The following is a 19,135-nucleotide window of genomic DNA, read 5'->3' as shown; positions in this document are numbered from 1 at the left end:
TGTTCTTAAACACTATTTCAAATCGTATATTATTATATTTATCAAGTCTTCTACTATAAGTTTAGTAGTGCTCGGTCTTACACCAAACGTTCGTACTGAGTAGTGCTCGGTCTTATACCAAGCGCTCGTACTCGTTTCTTTTATAATCTATCTTGATGAAAATAGCGTTCGTCCAACTTCAATAGAGTTTTCTCTCTACCGTGCTCGGTCATTGACTCACATTCGAATTTCTGGATGTAAATTCAAATAAGTTAAGTATTTATAAGCATACGGTTTAATAATGTGAATTCTTCTAAGTATTATTCTTTGCAGTGTCCGTATTCATTGGTTTCAACCTAGAGTCTTAGCACTTGGCATGATCTTTGCGGTGTTCGGTTTGAGCTCTCAAGAGTCAGTTCATTTAATTGGCTCACTTTGTAAGTAACGTTCGTTCTAGTCGTTCTTGTGATATAGAGTTGTACTCAGTTTCTTTCTCAACCCGACAGTAACCCTCTCGGTCTTAATCTATTCTGAAACTGGAGACCTCTCTGTCTCGTTCCAAGTGTTCGTTCTCGTTCTGAGTTAGGATTGAACGTTCGGTATCTGGTGTCCTTAATAATCTTTGTACAAAGATGAAATTGAAATGATTGATAATGAAAGATGAGATTGAAATGATTGATAATGAAAGATGAAGTTGAGATGATTGATAATGAAAAATGAAGAGAATATGATATGGATGAAATATTTTGGATTATGGACGAGCGTTCCGGGGAGGAATGACTCATGAATGTATATTGGATTTGGTAAAGTATGAATGTGGGCATGTTAAGCTGGCGGTTCATCCTGATGTTCAGTGATTACTCGTCCTCACGTAGAGGAGGATAAGTCATGTGTGGGAACGGCAGGAGGTCCTAGTCCTTATGGTTAATTTGGACAGATAGGACTAACCTCAGGTGGCAGCTGTTGAGGGTATCCCAGTTACTACATCACTCGGGTGCATGAACGTCGTAGCTACATAGATTTCATACAGTCCGGACAATCAGTCTAATATTAGGCTTTGTATGAACGAATGATGAATTTATCTTGTTTGGTTGATTGTGTGAAATATATGTTTATACATGAATTAAATTATATAAGCTTACCCTGTGTTTCCTGTCTTGTCTGTTTTGTACGTTCGGTTGTCCTTCTGTTGCAATGATCATCCGTGTGGATGTGAGCAGAAGGAGACGAGCTGCTGGAAGAGGCGCTGGAGGAAGATAACTTAGTAGAGGTAGAAGTTAAGACCGAACAGTAGAATCGTTCGATCAATAGTAGTATGATAATAAGGTGAACGCTCGATCACCTTTTCCCTTTGCTTTTGTTTTGACCGTTCGATATAGACTTTTGTAAACCATTCGGTCATAATTACTTATGGTGTTCGGTTTTAATTTCTGGTCTTTCTGTAAGGTCGTTCGGCCACGACCGTAAGTTCTCTTTAATGTAAGACTGATTTGTATTATTATTCAATTTTTAGATTATATTTTTGGATGTTACATAAAACAAATTCAAATAAATATTTACATTTATATTGTTTTAACTAGGTGATATTATTAATTAAAAATAGAATGACTTGCTACAGAAATTTATTCAATCAAATAAGAGTTCAAAAATTCAATTGAAAAAAAGAGAGTAAAAACCTGGCTCAAAAAGTATACTTCAGAAGGAATTATACTCTTATACTATTTTCACATCTTCATAAATTTTGTGTTTCTAAATTATTACGAGTTATTCAATTGTAAAAGAAAATATAAGTACCAAAAGATCGATTATGGTACCTGAACTGATAACATAAATTTAATATCAGTAGTTACTTTATCTATATTTAACATCTTTCTCGTGTTCAAATTGGGATATATGGACTATATGTCACAAGTTTGTTGTATATGTAGTTAATTTGAGATGTCCATTTATGTATGTGTTAGTTGATCATAGAAACTAAAAAAATATATATATATTTTGTTTGGACGTATAATTTTTGTATATATATCGGACGTATATATTATGTTTTCTAATTGTTCATTAACTTCTTGCAAGTCATTGTCAAGATCAAAATTTTTTCTTTATATGAATTTATCTCCATGATTTGGTTGCATTGGATTAAAAATGGTTTATCGCCTACTAACTGAAAACATCAAATTGACAAAATAATCTTACCAAAAAATATTATGATGAAACTTTTGTATATTTTTTTTTGTTCAAAATAGGACCATTTCTACTAGCATTATATTTATTAGTTCTCTCCATTTATGTCTGATCTATAAAAATAAAAATAAAAATCAAAAGTTAAAAATATGTATGACATTTTTTATAATTAAGTTATTAAAAATCATGTTTGTCTTATAAGTGTAAAAGGTAAAAAAAATTATGTTTGACATATAAGGGTTAGACGTAAAAATCATTTTTTAAGTCTGGTATTTACATATGAAACGTAGATTTGTTTAAAAAATCTTAGTATTCTCCTTTTTCGCTCACTTTCTTCATCGTGCAAACAAAAACTTCTTTAGACCAGCGAACAGAAGCATTATGTGCATTATAATCATTATGGATTGCATTGTTGTGTGCCTACGGTTCCATTTTTCATCCATTAAGGTTAGTTTTTCTCATTTCCTATCTACGTGTAAATATTTTAACTTAACCCATGTGATTTTATAAAATTAATTAAAAATAGTAAGAAAATAATTTTTAACTCAATTTTTTGTGAAAACTTCTATTAGGTTGTATTCGATAGAATGTTCATATATAATATTGGTTATTGATTTAGAACTTTCAATATTTTGTGGTTACAAATTTCCATGTAATTATAAATTTTGTTATAAATCTTAAATACAAAATGTTCAAAAATAAAAATTGTTGAAAATGGAATAACAATATTCATTTGTGAAACTTTTCAATAAAAAACGTTTAATAGTTATATTTTAAATATTATTATTCTAAAAGCTAATGACTTTAGTATTTATACTATTAATACATCATTTAACTTTTCCGTCTACATAATTTTGTCTATTTTTATTTTTTTAAGTAATTTTTTAAGATTAAAATAATTACTTTATTACTTTTAGAGTAAGCATTTATTTAAATTTAACATAACATTTTTTATTTTATCCTTTAAATAGGTGTTTTGTAAACTAAAAATATTATTATATTATTTTTATCTTTTAAATGATTATTTGTTTAAATTTATTAAAAAATTATTTTACTTTTTATTCCTGAAAAGGAAGTTAGAAGAAATGTTATAGAAGATGTGTCTCGTGTTCTTCATTTTAAGCAGATGTGATAATTACGAATACACAAGTTTGTGGAGGATAAGAGAGAAAATGTTTGGGGATTTCCATAAAATCATAAAGCTTATTGTAATTGCACAACTACATTTGCATGGAAGCACTCAAATTCTCATAAGAACATAGATGATAAATGACGCAAGAAAACACGAAGCATTCAATTGAATTCAAAAACAATAACCAAGGTTCACCTAAACCACATTAAAATTGAATTCCAAAATATTACACATAACAACAAAATATTGAATTAATCATCAGGCACACATGCAACACAATCTCAATCATATCAAAACCAAAACCACAAAATAAAATTTAAAAAACAAAAATTTGGAGAAAACAAGAAAAATGTATTTGCTAAGGAAAGGCGACAACTCACTTGGCTTTAAACTTGTCTATTGTCTTGTTTAAAATCTGACCACTTTCGATGTTGATCATGTTCATGTAACACATTGACCATTATTTTGCTTCGCATGTTCTTCTTTCTTTTCTTTATAGATGATTTCATACATAATTTATGCAGCAGAAAAAAAAAATCCCTTTAATTATCTTCTTTTATGTATCATATATTTTTTAGGTGTGTCACAATATTACTTTCAAGTACTTACCTTTCATATATCATGTAAGTTTTTAGACTATAATAAAAACCTTCAAAACGTTATATATGTGCTGAGACTCACAAAATTAGCAAACATATAATAATGAAAAACTGAAAATAGGAGAGGAAGAATAAGTGAAAATGTATATTAGACGAGAATTATCCAATTTCAATTTTTTCCCTATGTTGTGATCTTATCTTTTTGTTCTAATTGTATTTTGAGAGATTTGAAGTAGTATAACATATTTCTTCTCTTATATCTAATTGACACTTTAATGTCATAAAAATGTAACAACCATAACAATGCCTTTGGATCCGAACCAATTATACTCACAACTTGTTTAACACAAAATCTCAATTAGTTGAAAATGGATTAAAATCTAAGACATGGCACTTGCTTTATATGATGAAGTGATTAATCTTACTTTGTATTATGACTTTAGATGAAAAAGAAAAAGAAAACATTAAGATAACCCTTTTTATCTGAGAAAAATGAAAACAAGGCTTTTAAAAATAAAATAAAGATTCAAAATATGCTGTTCAACTTTTGTTTCAATTAAAGTTTTCCACTTTCCTTTCATTGTTTTAGAAATGTTAACCTAAACTCCAATGGGGGAATAGATGCCGGAAAAAAAATAGATAAAAAAATCAAAGAATATAAATAGTGAAAAATTAATTAAGTAGTGTAATGAAAAAAGATAATTGAAAAGAAAATGAAAAAAACATAAAAGTGTATGTTTATAATTAATAACGTAAACAAACTTCAATCACATTCATGCCTTTATTGGATTTTCGTATGTTTACTCTAATAATGGCAAATCTTTGTAGGATTTTTGTTTACAGTTTGTTTTTTTAATTTTTATTGTTTTAAAACCATTATTGGATTTCGTATGTTTACTTTAATAATAGCAAATCTTTATATGATTTTTGTTTACAGATTTTTTTTTAATTTTTATTGTTGTAAAACCATTATTGGATTTTCGTATGTTTACTCTAATAATAGTAAATCTTTATAGGATTTTTGTTTACAGATTTGTTTTTTTTTAATTTTTACTGTTTTACTTTCCTGTCCCGCCCATTGGCATCGTCAGTCACATGGCAAAAGCGGTATTAATTTTCTTTAAAAATTCAAAGAAACATATGACTGTCGCTGTCTTTATGTTTTTTTTTTCCTTTGCTTTTCCATTTTTGTTTTTTTGCAGGATTTGTTTTCATTTTCTGGTTTGAAGTTCCTTCCTTTTAGATCTAAAGACCTCCACTGATTCCTGAATCTCTGTTAATTTGACTCAGACACGACCACAGAACTAGTTGCGGCAGAAGGGAAACATTCTACAGTGTCGAAGTTCTTCCCTTTTAGCGCCCCACTTGTTTATAAAGCTGGAACAACACTCCATTTTGCTTCGCTGTCATTTGGGTAACTTGTTTCAAACTTCTTGTGTTAATTGCCAAGTTTCTAAAAATGCTATATTGAATAAGACACCTTGATGTTTGGAGTGTCCATTTTCACAGTTGCTGGCGGCTCCTCATTATTGGTTGATTACTCATTTTGGTTGCTTTAATATATAGAGACTTGGGGTGTTTTTGTATATGCATTATGAAACGTGTTTTGCAGACTTTTTGTGATTTGAGATGGCTTACTCTTGATGTATTTTTGGAAGGATTGCTTGTAATTTACTTTGCTGAAGTATTTAACCTGACATGCTTTGCTTACATTGTTTTATGATGCCAGCTTTATTTTGCATCTTTGGCTCTGTAACATGGTCACTTGGAAGGTCTTGGTCAAAGCCAATAGGTCATGACAACTGTTGTTTTTGGTGTTGAAAGACAAGAATTTTATTATTGTTTTGGAATTTGGATACTTTCTAGCCATTATTGTACGCACGGGGATCATTTGGGGTTACTAAACTTTGTTTTGGATTTCTATTGATGGCATCTATTCGAAGAACTTTGTCGCCTGTTGCTAGGGCTGGAACTGCAACAAATGTTGAAGTCTGTTCAGTAGGTTCTCCTTTGTCTAAGTCGATGTCAAGTCCTCAGAACTGGTCACCTTCAGTTGGATTGGACTACCGTGCTTTTGTGTTTGGTGCTTTCTCCCCAAGGTCATTCAGGGGTTTTGAGAGATCAAAACCCAGGGGCCAGCTCTGGAGGAAGGTACTATTCCATTTTTTCATCTGTTTCATGGTTGGTGTTTCTGTTGGACTCATTCCACTTGCATCAGTACACATGTCAATGAATCTGATGCCAAAACATCGAGCCTTCTCATTTGAGGTGATATCTGCAATGGGAAATTTCCAGCAGCTTGAAAATGCAGCAATAAATATAACACCATCAATCAACGAGGCTGTGAATTTTAATGCTTCTTTGTATGTAACTGTGAAAGAACCAGGTCTAATAGATGGCGTGGCATATAATATATCAAATAGCCAAATCCGTGAACATTCACATGTGGAGTCTCAGAAGCTTCTCATCATTGTGACTCCAACATACAATCATCTATTTCAAGCATATTACTTGCATCGCTTGTCACAAACATTAAAACTGGTCTCACCTCCCTTGTTGTGGATCGTTGTTGAGATGACTTCCCAATCTGAAGAAACTGCTGACATCTTAAGGAGTAGTGGGATTATGTACAGGCATCTCACTTGTAAAACAAATATAACAAACCCAGGCCATAGGAGCATTCTTCAAAGAAATATTGTAATGGCTCACATCGAAACTCATCGTCTTGATGGAATTGTTTACTTTGCAGATGATGATAACATCTATTCATTGGACCTCTTTCAGCGAATGAGAGAAATAAGGTCTTTCTAAATTTTTGAGATATTAATTTTGTTTCTCTTTCTCCTTCTCTTGCACACCTTAGCTTCTGACAAGTAATGTAATGAGGCAACATGAATAATAAGATAACAACAACCATACATACATTTTGTTTATTATGAATTTCTAATTATAAGTGTCAGTTGATTTGTTTGGTGTCATGTTTAAATTTGTCAATTTCTGAAATAGAGACTACCTATCTAGTATCTAGATATGTTGCATCCACAAAGGTCTTCTGCATTGTGCAAAGTAATGTCAGAATGAAGGTCATTCCCTTTTTTTTGTGCACTTTTAGTAATTAATTTCTATCAATCATACATGCATTTATTTTGATAGGATTCCAAAATGATAGGAAACCCCTGAGCCTCACCTCTTTTGGTGTGGAATCATATAACGAATTAGCGCTGCTTTTGAGTTGTGTGATTATTATGAAAAAGAGCACTAAAATGCCTCTAAAATACAAATATTATAATACAAAATTGAAAATTATTGTCTAAATAAACAGTTATTTCAATCTAAACACCTTTGAAAAATTAAGAATATAATGTGTATATATTTGTGCATGTGCATAAGGAACATTGATGAGCCCTATCTGCTGCTAATGTTTCTTTTATTAGCTTTCAAGTCTTTAATCAAATTGGGTCATGCATAGTGTTCTAGGATATTCCTCTTTCCTACAATAATTTTGCTTTTTCAACGGTTTTTTCATTTATTAGTTGAGATATATCGTCATTTTGATTTGCAGGCGATTTGGGACATGGACTGTAGCAAGATTATCAGGGGATAAAAGTAGAATTGTCTTGCAAGGGCCCATTTGTAATGGAAATCGAGTAATTGGATGGCATTCGAATGAACCAAGAGGGAAATCCAAAAGATTTCATGCTGAAATGTCGGGTTTTGCCTTCAATAGTACGATACTCTGGGATCCAAAGAAGTGGCATCGCCCTACTCTAGAACCTATCAGGCAACTTGACTCGGTCAAGGACAGTTTGAGGGTTAGTAAATTAATATATCTGTCAGAATCTTGTAGATAAGTTAGAATTCTATACATATAGTAACTGATAATATTAGGATTAATTGAGGATATTAGGATCAGTTAGATTGATGGTATAGTTATGTTATCAGCCTAAAATAAGGTTACTGAGTATTCTATAAGTGTGTTCTCTTACGTATAAATTGAATAGTTCCACTGAGGTTTAGACACATAAAATTCATCATATGCCTTTTCAGTTTTACTCATCTCAACATGGTATCATGAGCCTGTTTAAGAAACCATGGAAGTTTTTCGGTTTTTGTTTTTCCCTTGCTGTATTTTACTGTTCACAGTCAATGACTTTCTGATGCCATTGATATAGTCTTGTTGTGCAACAACCAACCACCACAACCATTCCTCCATCAATGGGCTCACACCCCTCATGCATTCAAACCCCACTTGCAACTTTTCAGTCTTCTTCGTCGCGTCTGATGAGCTTCCGAACAGATGTTTTTGCCACCAAACTACCCTTATTGTGCTGTTTATGGATATGTGGTCCTTCCGTTTTGAAAGTGTTCGGCAGACTATTCTGTTTGGTTGACCATTTTTTATTGTTTTTCACATTGTTTGATTATTTTTCTCTCTCTCTCTGTAGGGCTGATCCATAACAAGACTAAAACCTGAAGCTTTTATTTTCACCAACGTTGTCATCCCCTGGTTTTTGTATATTTGAGATAAGGAGCAACATGTTGTAGTTAGGTCAAATGCAGAGACAAAGTACCGAGCTATTGCTGTAGCCAGTCTCAGGAGTTTATTTGACTCAACATTTGTTTCAGGAACTGAAGTTTGGGAAATATCTACTATCTTATGGTCAACTAGCAAATATATTCACAGTCACTAAGGGTCTTCAGATTAACTACACGTATAATAAGCTTGTTTATACAGACTTATATGGTTTAACTTGAGGTGGATTGTTAGAATCTTAGAGATATGTTAGAATCCTATAGATATAGTAACTGACGATATTAGGATCAATTAGATTGATTATGAATTTACTATTAGCCTATAATAGGGTTATTGAATATTCTGTAACTATGTTCTTTCTGCTACAAATTGAACTTCTCCATGGTGGTCTTAACACTTAAAATTCATTTTCTGTCTTTTCTATCTTCTAAACAATATCTTTATCTTTCTGACTTTATCTATTATTACGTAACGTGACATTTTCTGTTCATAATCCAAGTTTTGAAAAACATATCCAATCAGATTATCATTAGTCAAGTGTGGTTGGGAATTGTTCTATATGCCCTCATGGCTTTCTACAATAAGGATGGGAGAAAAATGTAGCGTTCAGAACCTGCCCTCATCAGTGGTGGATTTGTTTTTCTATATGCAGGTCAGCACATTGATTGAGCAGCTGGTTGAAGATGAAAGTCAAATGGAGGGCTTGATGGACAACTGCTCGAGAGTTATGGTCTGGCATATCGATCTTGAATCATCTTATTCGTCCTATCCGCAAAAATGGATTGTAAAGAACAACCTAGATGCCACTTTTCAGCTTCCACTTGTGTGAAATCCTGGTGGAGAAGTGGAGAGCAGTAAATTTTCATCCTGGCTGTAAGTGAAAAATCTTTAATCTCTAAACTTCTATAGCCCATTTTGGTTGTTTTAAAATCAACTACTGTCCAGCACTTTATATTTCAAGTTTAACTAGTAGATGTTTGGAACAATGCTAAAATTTCAGTAGCTGATTATTTGTCAGATTTGTTCTTTATTGAAGTTGGATGAAACTGTTAACAATTATAGATTTGGTTACAATAGAGGGAAAATAGATAAAGGCGGCTCATGTTAGTAAAGTGAAAGTATTTGTTGATAGACAAACACAATAATTGTAAAGTCAAAGCTCTAACCTCTATTATTAATTCAAGACATCTTATCATAATAACTGAATAAGGAAATCACTATCTCATCTAGACTTTATAAGATGTAATAAATATATAATGAAACTTCTTAAAATTATTTTAAGACTCCTCTGAAAGTTAAACCTTACCTTTAAGCTTGTTACAATAGATGCAATAAAAAAAAAAGGAAGCAGAATCCATAAAACATAGATGGAGGCAAGAGATATAAGATTGTTGGAAGATAGATTTGCAAGATGACTGGAATTATTACGAGTTTGAAGAGTTTGTTGGTGACAAAACCTGGGTTTGGATATTCCCAGCTGATCAAAATCAACCAAACAAATAAGATTTCTCTTCATAGTTGATTTTATCTTAATCAAAGGAAGAGATTCGAGTGATTGAATAATGGAAACCAAATTCTTACTACAGTATACACAAAATAGAAAATGAGTTATATACCCATATTCTAACACAAGCAAGAGCACAGTAACACGATGAATAAAATGCAAGGTAATGAATGATCCTGGTGGTTTTAGTCCAAAACAAAAGGACTAGTGCATTGAAAAACATGGATGGAGATTAGGAGACGAACATCACATATTTTCACTATTCTGTTACTGTGATCTTTCTTTTTTGTCTTCATCTGTATTCTGCTGCTCCTTTGTCAATTCTAAAGCAAAACCCTCCTTGCCTTTCATTTGAATTTAGTTCACTTATATTTTTGTATCTTTAATTATACAATTTTTGTTTACAGCACCTTTTAATTTTGTCCCAGTCGTTGTGGAAAGGTTAAAGGATATCAATTAATTCTAGGAACATGGTAAATTATTTTCAACCTGAGTAGGTTTTCATTGCAGTTGATCCTTTGCCTATATTTTTTCCTCTGCCAATTAGGACTTTGGAAATAGTAGCTTTGTTCAGCTCTTTGAGGAAGCCATTAAGTCTCATTGTTTATACAACCACTAACAATAAACTAAGATTTTGTAAGATTGTTTGTTGTAAAGCACAACATTGCAAAATAATGGTCTTTCCTCTATTGATCTCCTATCAAATACTATATTATTACAAGATACAATCAAGATATTATGAGATACTTTCTAGATATTTACGTTTGCTTGAGTTTTCAATTGAAATGTGTATACTTTGAATACTGAATACTGTTTATGTTTTTGATATTGTGTGGTCATACGTCAAACAAATCCAGAATTTGAGAATTTTACATTCATGCATTGCAGGGGAGATATTATAAAGAATTGAAGGTGACCTGCAAATGCTTTTTTATCTATCTTCATCTGATCCAGTGGTTGGCTACTCCATATAACGTGAATGACTATCACTGTCACGTGGTGGCATGGTTGATTCCTGTGAAAAACTCCATTAAACTAATGGTGCATTTTCCCCTCTAACAATTTGTACATTATAAAAACAATTATATAGTTTCTGAGCAGTCCACACCACACTGGCACATTTTGGATTTTTGTAGAGCACATAGCAGAGGCAGTAACGTTTCAATTGGACCTCTGCTACTTCCGTCCATCTTTTGTTACAGTTGAACAATCTCTCCTGTAAAATTATGGCAGGAATTTTGAATGTGAAAATATGTAACAGTTTTCACCGCATTTGAATATTGTGGTTTTGTGTGATTCTCTATTACTAAATAATCCAAGTTCATGAATCATATATAACAAACGTTGATATGACTTTTTCAATCCCTAACTAGTATTTCCCCTCATTATTTGTAAGAATTCTATCATCGAACAAATGCAATTTTTTTATATTTAGTTAGCATAATTATTATATTTTCCATTGTTAAATATTGTTTTAGTCAAATCTCATATTATTTCTAATATTTAATAAGTATGTAAACTCATGTAGATGGACACATTATTTATTAATTTTATTTAGGTAAATAGAAAGTTCATTATAACAAGTATTACTTATTTTTATTATTTTTCGTAGAATGGAAAAATAATTTAAAATCTTAGTACAATAATTATAATTTATTAATTTTATTTAAATTTTTATTAATAATTAATGTAATTTAGCATCTTTGTTCTTTAACAACTGTCGTGTATGTTTAGTAAATAAAAAATTATCGTTAATATACAATTATCACTTCCAATATTAAATTCACAAAACAAAAAGATAAGATTAATTAAATATTAACATTAATTTTTTCTTTAATAAAATCAATATAGTTATTAAAAAATAAACGTGTTTTTAGATATAAATAAAATTAGTCAAATTAAAGTTCATATATAAAAGGTTTTATTTTTTTTATTATATTACAAAATAAAATATATCAATATTTTTCAACTAAAAATTACTTATACGTATGAAAGTGTATCAGGGCACATTACAAAATACATATATTAAAAAAAAGTTTTAGCACAGTTAGCTAGGAAAAATCTTAAAAACTGTTTCGTTGAATACAAGTTCTGTCCATGTCTCTCTCGCAACAAGAAAGTTCTTCTTTTTTTTTACCTTAGAGACAATAAAACTTTTACTACATCTAATTTAATTTTCCCTTTATCAATCGATTTAGCGTAATTGGTATCTTTTGGCACGATTCCATGGAAATTTCGTATCTATAATAATATATGCGCATACCACAAAAGGGAAGAAAAAAAAAAGAGAGGCCTTTTTCATCAATTTATGTGTAAAGACTTTGATAGTGTCAATATATATATATATATATATATATATATATATATATATATATATATATATATATATATATTATTATTTATTTATTTTTGCTTAAATAGGTATACAGAGAGAGTGAAATTGGGAAGAAGAGGTTGTTGTGGAAATGGAGGAAACAAAGGGAGTAGTGAAACACTTACTGCTCGCAAAGTTCAAGGACGATGTCACCCCAGAGAAGATTGAAGAGCTCATCAAGGACTATGCCAACCTAGTCAATCTTATCCCACCCATGAAAGCATTCCATTGGTATGCTACCTTGTTTATTTTTTCCTTTTCTTATTCTTCCTCACACCCACTTTCATCTTGATGCAAACAAGGCCTGCAAAATCTAAAAGATTGAATTTTTCAGTAACTTCATTAAAATAGGTTTGCCCAGTATTGCTGATGAAAAAGCGATGATACTGGTGAATAGAGTGAGTGGAACATTGACTGGATCGGGTTGGCTTCCAAATTATTTATTGCTACATTTTGAGATTGTACATGCTTGTAGAATTCAGAAATGTTACTGGTAATTTTTGCTAAGACTACTGAAGAAGTCCGTCGGTGAAATTGCAGGATTTCAGAACAAGATCTCTGCCTTTTCTGCACTGTAGGGTCTTATGTTTTTGTTATTTGTTATTTAATTTATACAAGCGAGTATGATTTCAGGGAGATCTCTAACTAATTGTCCAATCTGTGGTTGTATGTGGCAACTAGCTTTGAGTGCCAGTGTTAGATCTGACCGGCCTCGTGCTTCTTAAAGATCCACGGTTTAAGGCTTAAGTTTGCACTGGAAATGTTTGACAAATTACAAGTTTAATGGCATAGTTAAGGCCTGAATGAATAGAGTTTTGGATTTTGTTGAAAGAATTATATGTTGTTACAATTGATGGAACTTGCATAGATTGAGCAATGTCATTGAGCTTTTACTGTATATAACTTTCTAAACATTTGCATCTAAATAAACTCATTCTAGTGGCCTAGTTGAGACATTTGAGAACAACATGTATGCATAGCTGATAGGTGAATTATGTATTGTAGGGGCACAGATGTGAGTGCTGAAAACCTGCATCAAGGCTTCACTCATGTGTTTGAATCAACCTTTGAGAGTACAGAGGGCGTTGCAGAATATGTAGCTCATCCTGCTCATGTTGAATTTGCAAATCGGTTCCTTTCCGCTGTAGAGAAACTGGTTGTGATTGACTATAAGCCTATCAGTTAACCTTCCATTGGGAAATTGATGCTCAATTCACTGTTAGTGCTCTGATAAAAATAAGTTTGGTTGTTTCATCTCAGTTATTTTATGAACTTCAATGATTCCCTTTGGTGTATGCACTACAATGATTTCATTTATGCATATCAATTTGGATTTGAAATATAAATGTCTACCATAAAACTTTCAACCTTCACTTCACACTTGCCCATCTTGGCTATCATCATCTCTAGCACTAAAATCTAGTAGAATTTGTGTTCTCTTTTTGTATCTTTCGTTCAGAATGGTATAACATTTTAAATAGGTTCATTACAAAACCATAAACATTATGAGGAGTGGTATAGTGTATTATGGTAACCTGTTAATTATAAACGTGTTTCTTTTATCATCTAGATTATCTGCATAATCACTGTTTGTAAATCCAATCAAATCACACTTTTCACCCTTTTTGTAATATATTCCAAAGTTTCGAGTTTCTTGTACATAGTGAAGAATTTTTTGGCAGCCAATAAATGTAATTCAATATGATTTTTCATGTCCCTGTTAATCAAACTGACAAAATACATTATGTTTAGCCTAGTTACAATGAGATACATTATACGGTCGACATTTTTCTTGAAATATGTGTTCACACGCTTTTTCCATCATTATCTTTGTATATCTTTGTGTCACATTCAACTCCAGTACATACATGATTGTTATTCTTCACTTTGAACTTGTTAAAAATTTATCTTACATGTTTCTTTTGAGATAGAAAAATCATATATTATGGTTGAGTTACTTCTATGTCCATAACATAATGCTCAAACTAACTTTTATTTCTAAAGATTGAAAACATTTAATCTAGTTTAATGGTCAAAGAAAAATATCCTTCTTAGTTTCAACATTATTGTTATAGACATTTAAATATTAGATAATTAAAGTTTTTCAAACAAAAAGAAATGATAAAATTTCTTTCACAAATTTATGTTCTTTTTCGAGTTTGGAAAGAATATAATTGCTAATAAATAATATTGATCTCAATTTCCTAACAAAAAAGAAATCATAGAAAACAAATAATCTTTTGGATTTTGTGCATTCAAATTTATGTGGCCTAATAAAACTATTATCCATGGAGGCAAAAGTATTTAAGTACTTTTTTATTGACAATTATTTAGAAAATATGCTTTTATTTATTATTTGAGAAGTCAAAAGCCTATGCTACATTTAAACCTTTCAAAGTAAAAGTTGAAAAAAAAAAAAAAGGAAAGACCATTAAAACTCTTTGAGCACATGAGTTTAATTTTTTTTTAAATATTACATTCAAAAATAACTTACGACTGCTTATATACTATAATGAAAAGATGTATCAAAGAGGATAAAAAGAACAATCCTTAACAAGGTTATAAGTTTGATAGTACAATAGTGAGTTCCAAAACATTTGGTCGGAAAATTCTTAAAAACATATACTAGTAACTTAGAAACGTGTTTAATTAAGTTTGAATTTTCTTTAATTAAAGCATGTTTAATAATATATTAAACTAATTTTGCATATTCAATTGTAATTCAAACATGAAAAAAAAATACATTCCAATTACCTATCATTTTTTAAAATGATAACAAAAATTAAATAACAAACAAAGGAGGTAAGAACTTAAAAAATAATGTATTAGAATTTATATGTGTTTTATAATAATAAAACTGAGTATTTTAATATTAAAATAATTCAATAATATAAATATATTTTCATAAACAGTTTTCATTATATAAAACACTCGTCATCTCTCTAAAACTCATTCTTTGATTTCTCTCTAAGATTTCTAACTCTTGAGACATCTGTTCGACGATCAAGAGATGTCTAGGAGATCACGACAGTGAGTTCTCCCCTTTCAACCGATTCGTCTTCCATTTAGAGTAAGTCAATTTATGCTCCTTTTTCTTTAGTTTTTAGTTTAAGACACAGTGAGTTCTCCCCTTTCTCGCATGTGTGATTCAACCTCTCTTGTTAGTTCATTGTCGATCAATTGTCTTAATGGCATACCCTGATCATGAGATTTCATTGTTTGTGGGCACAGTTAATGTCCTTTGATATGTGAGAGGGTTTTGGGGTTCTTTAGGGTCGTTTGGTCTTCTAATAAGTAAGAGAAACTGATTTTATCCTTAATTTCGTGTTATGATACATGAATTTATGTTTGTTATGTTGTGAGGAATAATGTTATGTTGATTTGGTTATAATTGAAATGATTGTTTTAGTGTTGATTATGTTTTGATGAGTGTGTTTGGTTATTTGATGCATGATGTTGATGATTTTGATTTGGACTTTAATGAGCTTGGATAGAGGTGATTGACGAACTAATCTTGTGTGGTAACTTGGACAGAGGATAGTTGTTCTATCACCACAAGTGCATAATTCGTCGTAGCTTGACATCAATACCTGTATCTAGATTTGTCAAGTCTAGAATGATTATATATGTTTAGGTTCTTGTTTGATTTTAAAGTGAAATGTGTTGTATCTAAATTATAATTGCATGATTTGATTATTTTACAATATTAGTTTATCCTTGTATTTGTTTTTTCTTTTATAGGTATGAGTTTAGAAGAATGTGAGAGTGAACAGGTGTTAGAAACGGTGAAATAAAGATGTAGAGCAAAATGTTTGATTTCAATAATATCTTGTTTATGAAAGATATTATTATGTTTTTTTTGTTAAGGGTAAGATTTTTTTTATGTTACAAAGAATAATTTATAGTATTTTGTAGAATCTCAGAAACGATTTCGGAGTGTAGATATAAAAAATAACATAAACTAAATTAAAAAAGATCATGTTGATAATTATAGAAATAAAATAAGACATAAAATATGAAGTATTGTATTATTATAGATGAATATACATATAATAAATTATAATTATAAAAAGAAAACTAAAAAAATTATATTTTCATATTATTTCTAATAAGTCACACAAAATTAAGTCAAGTTATCCTTTACTTTAAAATTTTTTCTATACTTCAACTTTTTTTCAATGTATTTATACCAAGTATTCGCTTCCAATATTTTGATTATAAATTTTCCAAATTATTATTATTTTTGTAAAACTATTTATTTATTAAATATAAAGCTTTTTGTATGTATTAAAAGAGATAGAAAAATATAAAAAAATTATTAAAAATACTTTACTTAAAAGAAAATTCTTAAAAAGTCTTTTGTTGAATTTTAGTTAGTTGTGTCGACTTGCAAAAAAGAAAAGGATAATGATTTGATAATATTTTTTGACAACATTTTAACATCATTTATATGTCATTATGTGATTGGTCCAAAATTATTTTACAATTAATAATAATAATCATAAATACCAACATAAATCAAGAACAGAATGATATTGTCAAAGTATCGTTATAAAAAAAATTCATTTTTTTACCATAGAGACAATAAGACCTTTCATTACATTTAATTGAGTACTCTCCCTATCAGTCAATTTTAACGTGATTGGTATCTTTTGGCACGATTCCATGGAAATTGTGTGTTATAGTACTATAAGCTCATATAAAAAAAGAAGAAAAAAATTATATTTACATATTATTTCTAAAAAAGCACTCAAAATTAAGTCAAGTTATCCTTTACTTTAAAATTTTTTCTATACTTCAACTTCTTTTCAACGTATTTATACCTGTGAAACCCTTAATAATTAGCCTAAATTAATCCTGACATCTCACCATTAATGCTTGCCACCTCATTCCCAGCCATTAAAACCCACTCCCTAAACTGATCCTATCCCTCTCTGACGTGCACGAAGAACCACGCTCATCATTCTCTGAAACACGCACCACGTTATACACTCAGTGCATTAAAACGCACTAAACTCTGCATGCAAGCATGCCACTTGTCACGTTGGAAGTTTCTGAAATCAGAATGGGGGTTGCAGGTGTCCGAAAATGAGACGCTCACTCGTCTGGAATTTGAAGGAACAAAAGTAATTTTCGAAAACCTTTCCGCTCACCTGCATCAGTCATCTTCTTCCTCAGAAAACCAACCTTTCATTTTCTCCAACTTCTCTCTAGAAACCCTAAACTTCTCTCTACTGTAATTCTCACGTTTCTCCTCCGATTCCATTTCCAGCACCGTAGAAACGTCCACTGCATTGAGAGCTATTCACTGGACCGAACAGCTTCAAGAACTGAAACTGGTAAGTTTCATTCCGTAGCTCATCCTTAGGATTCTGGAAAAAATAGGGTTTTGGTTGCATGCAAACATGTATTCTAAGTGATCTGCATTCCGTGGTTAGATTTTATTTTGGAAGAGTCAAGAACGTAAGAAAAGCGTAGTTGGACAAAGCCATTCTCTATCTAGGACAAGCTTGAAATCCAATCCGGGTAAGGGAAGCTTATATGTTTAATTTATACTGTATGTTCTATATTCTGATTTGCATGTATGATACCTCTGAATTTGAGCTGCTATGGAAATTTACTGATATGAATTCTGGTTGGAATGATCTGTTGTGAACGAACACTGCTCGTATGTATTATATGTTGTTGATCTTGATTTAAATGCATGATTGATTTGATTATGTACGAATGGAATATGATTATTGTATAGATGGAATTATTAAAATGTTGAAATCTGTATGATGGTGAAGTTGAAGGTGAATTAAATCTGGAATGAAAGTTATAAGGTTTATAAGATGGAAATCTGGAAAATTCTGTTAAGTTTGTGAAATCTGAAATTTTAAATCATCCCCTTTGCTAAATGACGCTCGTCACTGTACGGTCTTAGACCGTTCGGTTTTTCATTAAATAACTTAGATTGGAATTCTTTCATTTGGAAAGAATTCTGCTCGAGAACGAGCGTCCCCATTATTAGTGAATGAGCGTTCGGTTCAGCTCAGTATAGATAAATATTTGAAACTTTATAAATACGTGACGTTCGGCCTTAAGTCGAGCGTTCGTCCTCAATGACGTTCGGCCTTAAGTCGAGCGTTCGTCCTTAATGTCGTTCGACCTTGTGTCGAACGTTCGTTCTACAGAGCGTTCGGCCTTATATTGAACGTTCGTCCCAATTGGCGCTCGGTCTTATACCGAAGTGTTCGTTCTGATTTGTGCTCGGTCATTGACCCAGCGTTCGTCCAAGTAGGGTTCGGTTTTATAACTGAACGCTCGTCCTTATTATTGAATTCTGAGCGAACGTATCTGGCGTTCGTCCACGGTTATTTATGGAACGTTCGGTCATTGACAGTAAGTGTTGTTTTCTGATTTACAATTACTCTGATTATTTATCCAAGTCATTTTGTAAGGTATTTATCCTCTTTATTCAACATAAAGTTCTTGTACTCCAAATCTTCTAAGTATTATACTGATCTTCTAAATTCAATTTCATTTAAATATGTTAGGTTTTCTTAACGTCCGTAAATGGAAAAGAGTTTGTTTCTTTTGTTCAGAAACGTGTGGTCAAACAAACTGGAATACTTTCGTTTTAATTGATTAAAGGATGCATGTTGTTAATGTTAAGAGAATGGAACACTGAATGAAAATGTGAATAAAGAGAACTGGTTATTATGGGCGAATGATATTTTGAATGAATAATTGGAAGTGGATTTTAACGAGCGTTCCAAGGAGGAACGTCTCAGATGTGCTGAATATGAAATATTGAATGGTAAAGTATGAACCTGGATCAGTTAAGCCT

General features: G+C 31.1%; 2 protein-coding genes across 4 annotated transcripts; both read left to right on the top strand.

Annotated features, from left to right (window-relative positions):
- The first annotated feature begins 5,049 nt into the window (after positions 1 to 5,049).
- Positions 5,050 to 11,201, top strand: LOC124840690 (putative beta-1,4-xylosyltransferase IRX9H). 3 transcript variants are annotated; one of them, XM_088107026.1, is made up of 5 exons: positions 5,055 to 5,305; positions 5,835 to 6,692; positions 7,454 to 7,703; positions 9,078 to 9,298; positions 10,818 to 11,201. In XM_088107026.1, exons 2-4 carry the CDS (start codon positions 5,914 to 5,916, stop codon positions 9,252 to 9,254), a joined length of 1,206 nt encoding a protein of 401 aa, XP_087963152.1. In that variant the 5' UTR covers positions 5,055 to 5,305; positions 5,835 to 5,913; the 3' UTR covers positions 9,255 to 9,298; positions 10,818 to 11,201. The 3 variants fall into 3 exon arrangements, with proteins under 3 accessions (XP_087963153.1, XP_087963152.1, XP_047172749.1); XM_047316793.2 differs by having other exon boundaries at positions 5,621 to 6,692; XM_088107027.1 differs by lacking the exon at positions 10,818 to 11,201 and having other exon boundaries at positions 5,050 to 5,305; positions 5,621 to 6,692; positions 8,337 to 9,215.
- Positions 11,202 to 12,349: 1,148 nt separating this feature from the next.
- On the top strand, positions 12,350 to 13,676 carry LOC124840701 (stress-response A/B barrel domain-containing protein HS1-like). The gene is made up of 2 exons (XM_047316805.2): positions 12,350 to 12,534; positions 13,309 to 13,676. Exons 1-2 carry the CDS (start codon positions 12,395 to 12,397, stop codon positions 13,487 to 13,489), a joined length of 321 nt encoding a protein of 106 aa, XP_047172761.1. The 5' UTR covers positions 12,350 to 12,394; the 3' UTR covers positions 13,490 to 13,676.
- The last annotated feature ends 5,459 nt before the right edge of the window (positions 13,677 to 19,135 follow it).

The sequence above is a fragment of the Vigna umbellata genome, chromosome 2, assembly GCF_029865625.1.
Source record: "Vigna umbellata cultivar VRB3 chromosome 2, Vumbellata_1.0, whole genome shotgun sequence".
NCBI lineage: Eukaryota > Viridiplantae > Streptophyta > Magnoliopsida > Fabales > Fabaceae > Vigna > Vigna umbellata.
The sequence above is the reverse complement of the archived record's forward strand: the minus strand, read 5'-3'. Positions and strand labels throughout refer to the sequence as shown.

Coding starts and splice junctions, on each gene's coding strand:
- LOC124840701 (XM_047316805.2), top strand. CDS start 12,395: ATGGAGGAAACAAAGGGAGTAGTGAAACACTTACTGCTCGCAAAGTTC. Junction 12,535..13,308: donor CCCATGAAAGCATTCCATTG/GTATGCTACCTT, acceptor TATGTATTGTAG/GGGCACAGATGTGAGTGCTG.
- LOC124840690 (XM_047316793.2), top strand. CDS start 5,818: ATGGCATCTATTCGAAGAACTTTGTCGCCTGTTGCTAGGGCTGGAACT. Junction 6,693..7,453: donor CAGCGAATGAGAGAAATAAG/GTCTTTCTAAAT, acceptor TTTGATTTGCAG/GCGATTTGGGACATGGACTG. Junction 7,704..9,077: donor CGGTCAAGGACAGTTTGAGG/GTTAGTAAATTA, acceptor TTCTATATGCAG/GTCAGCACATTGATTGAGCA.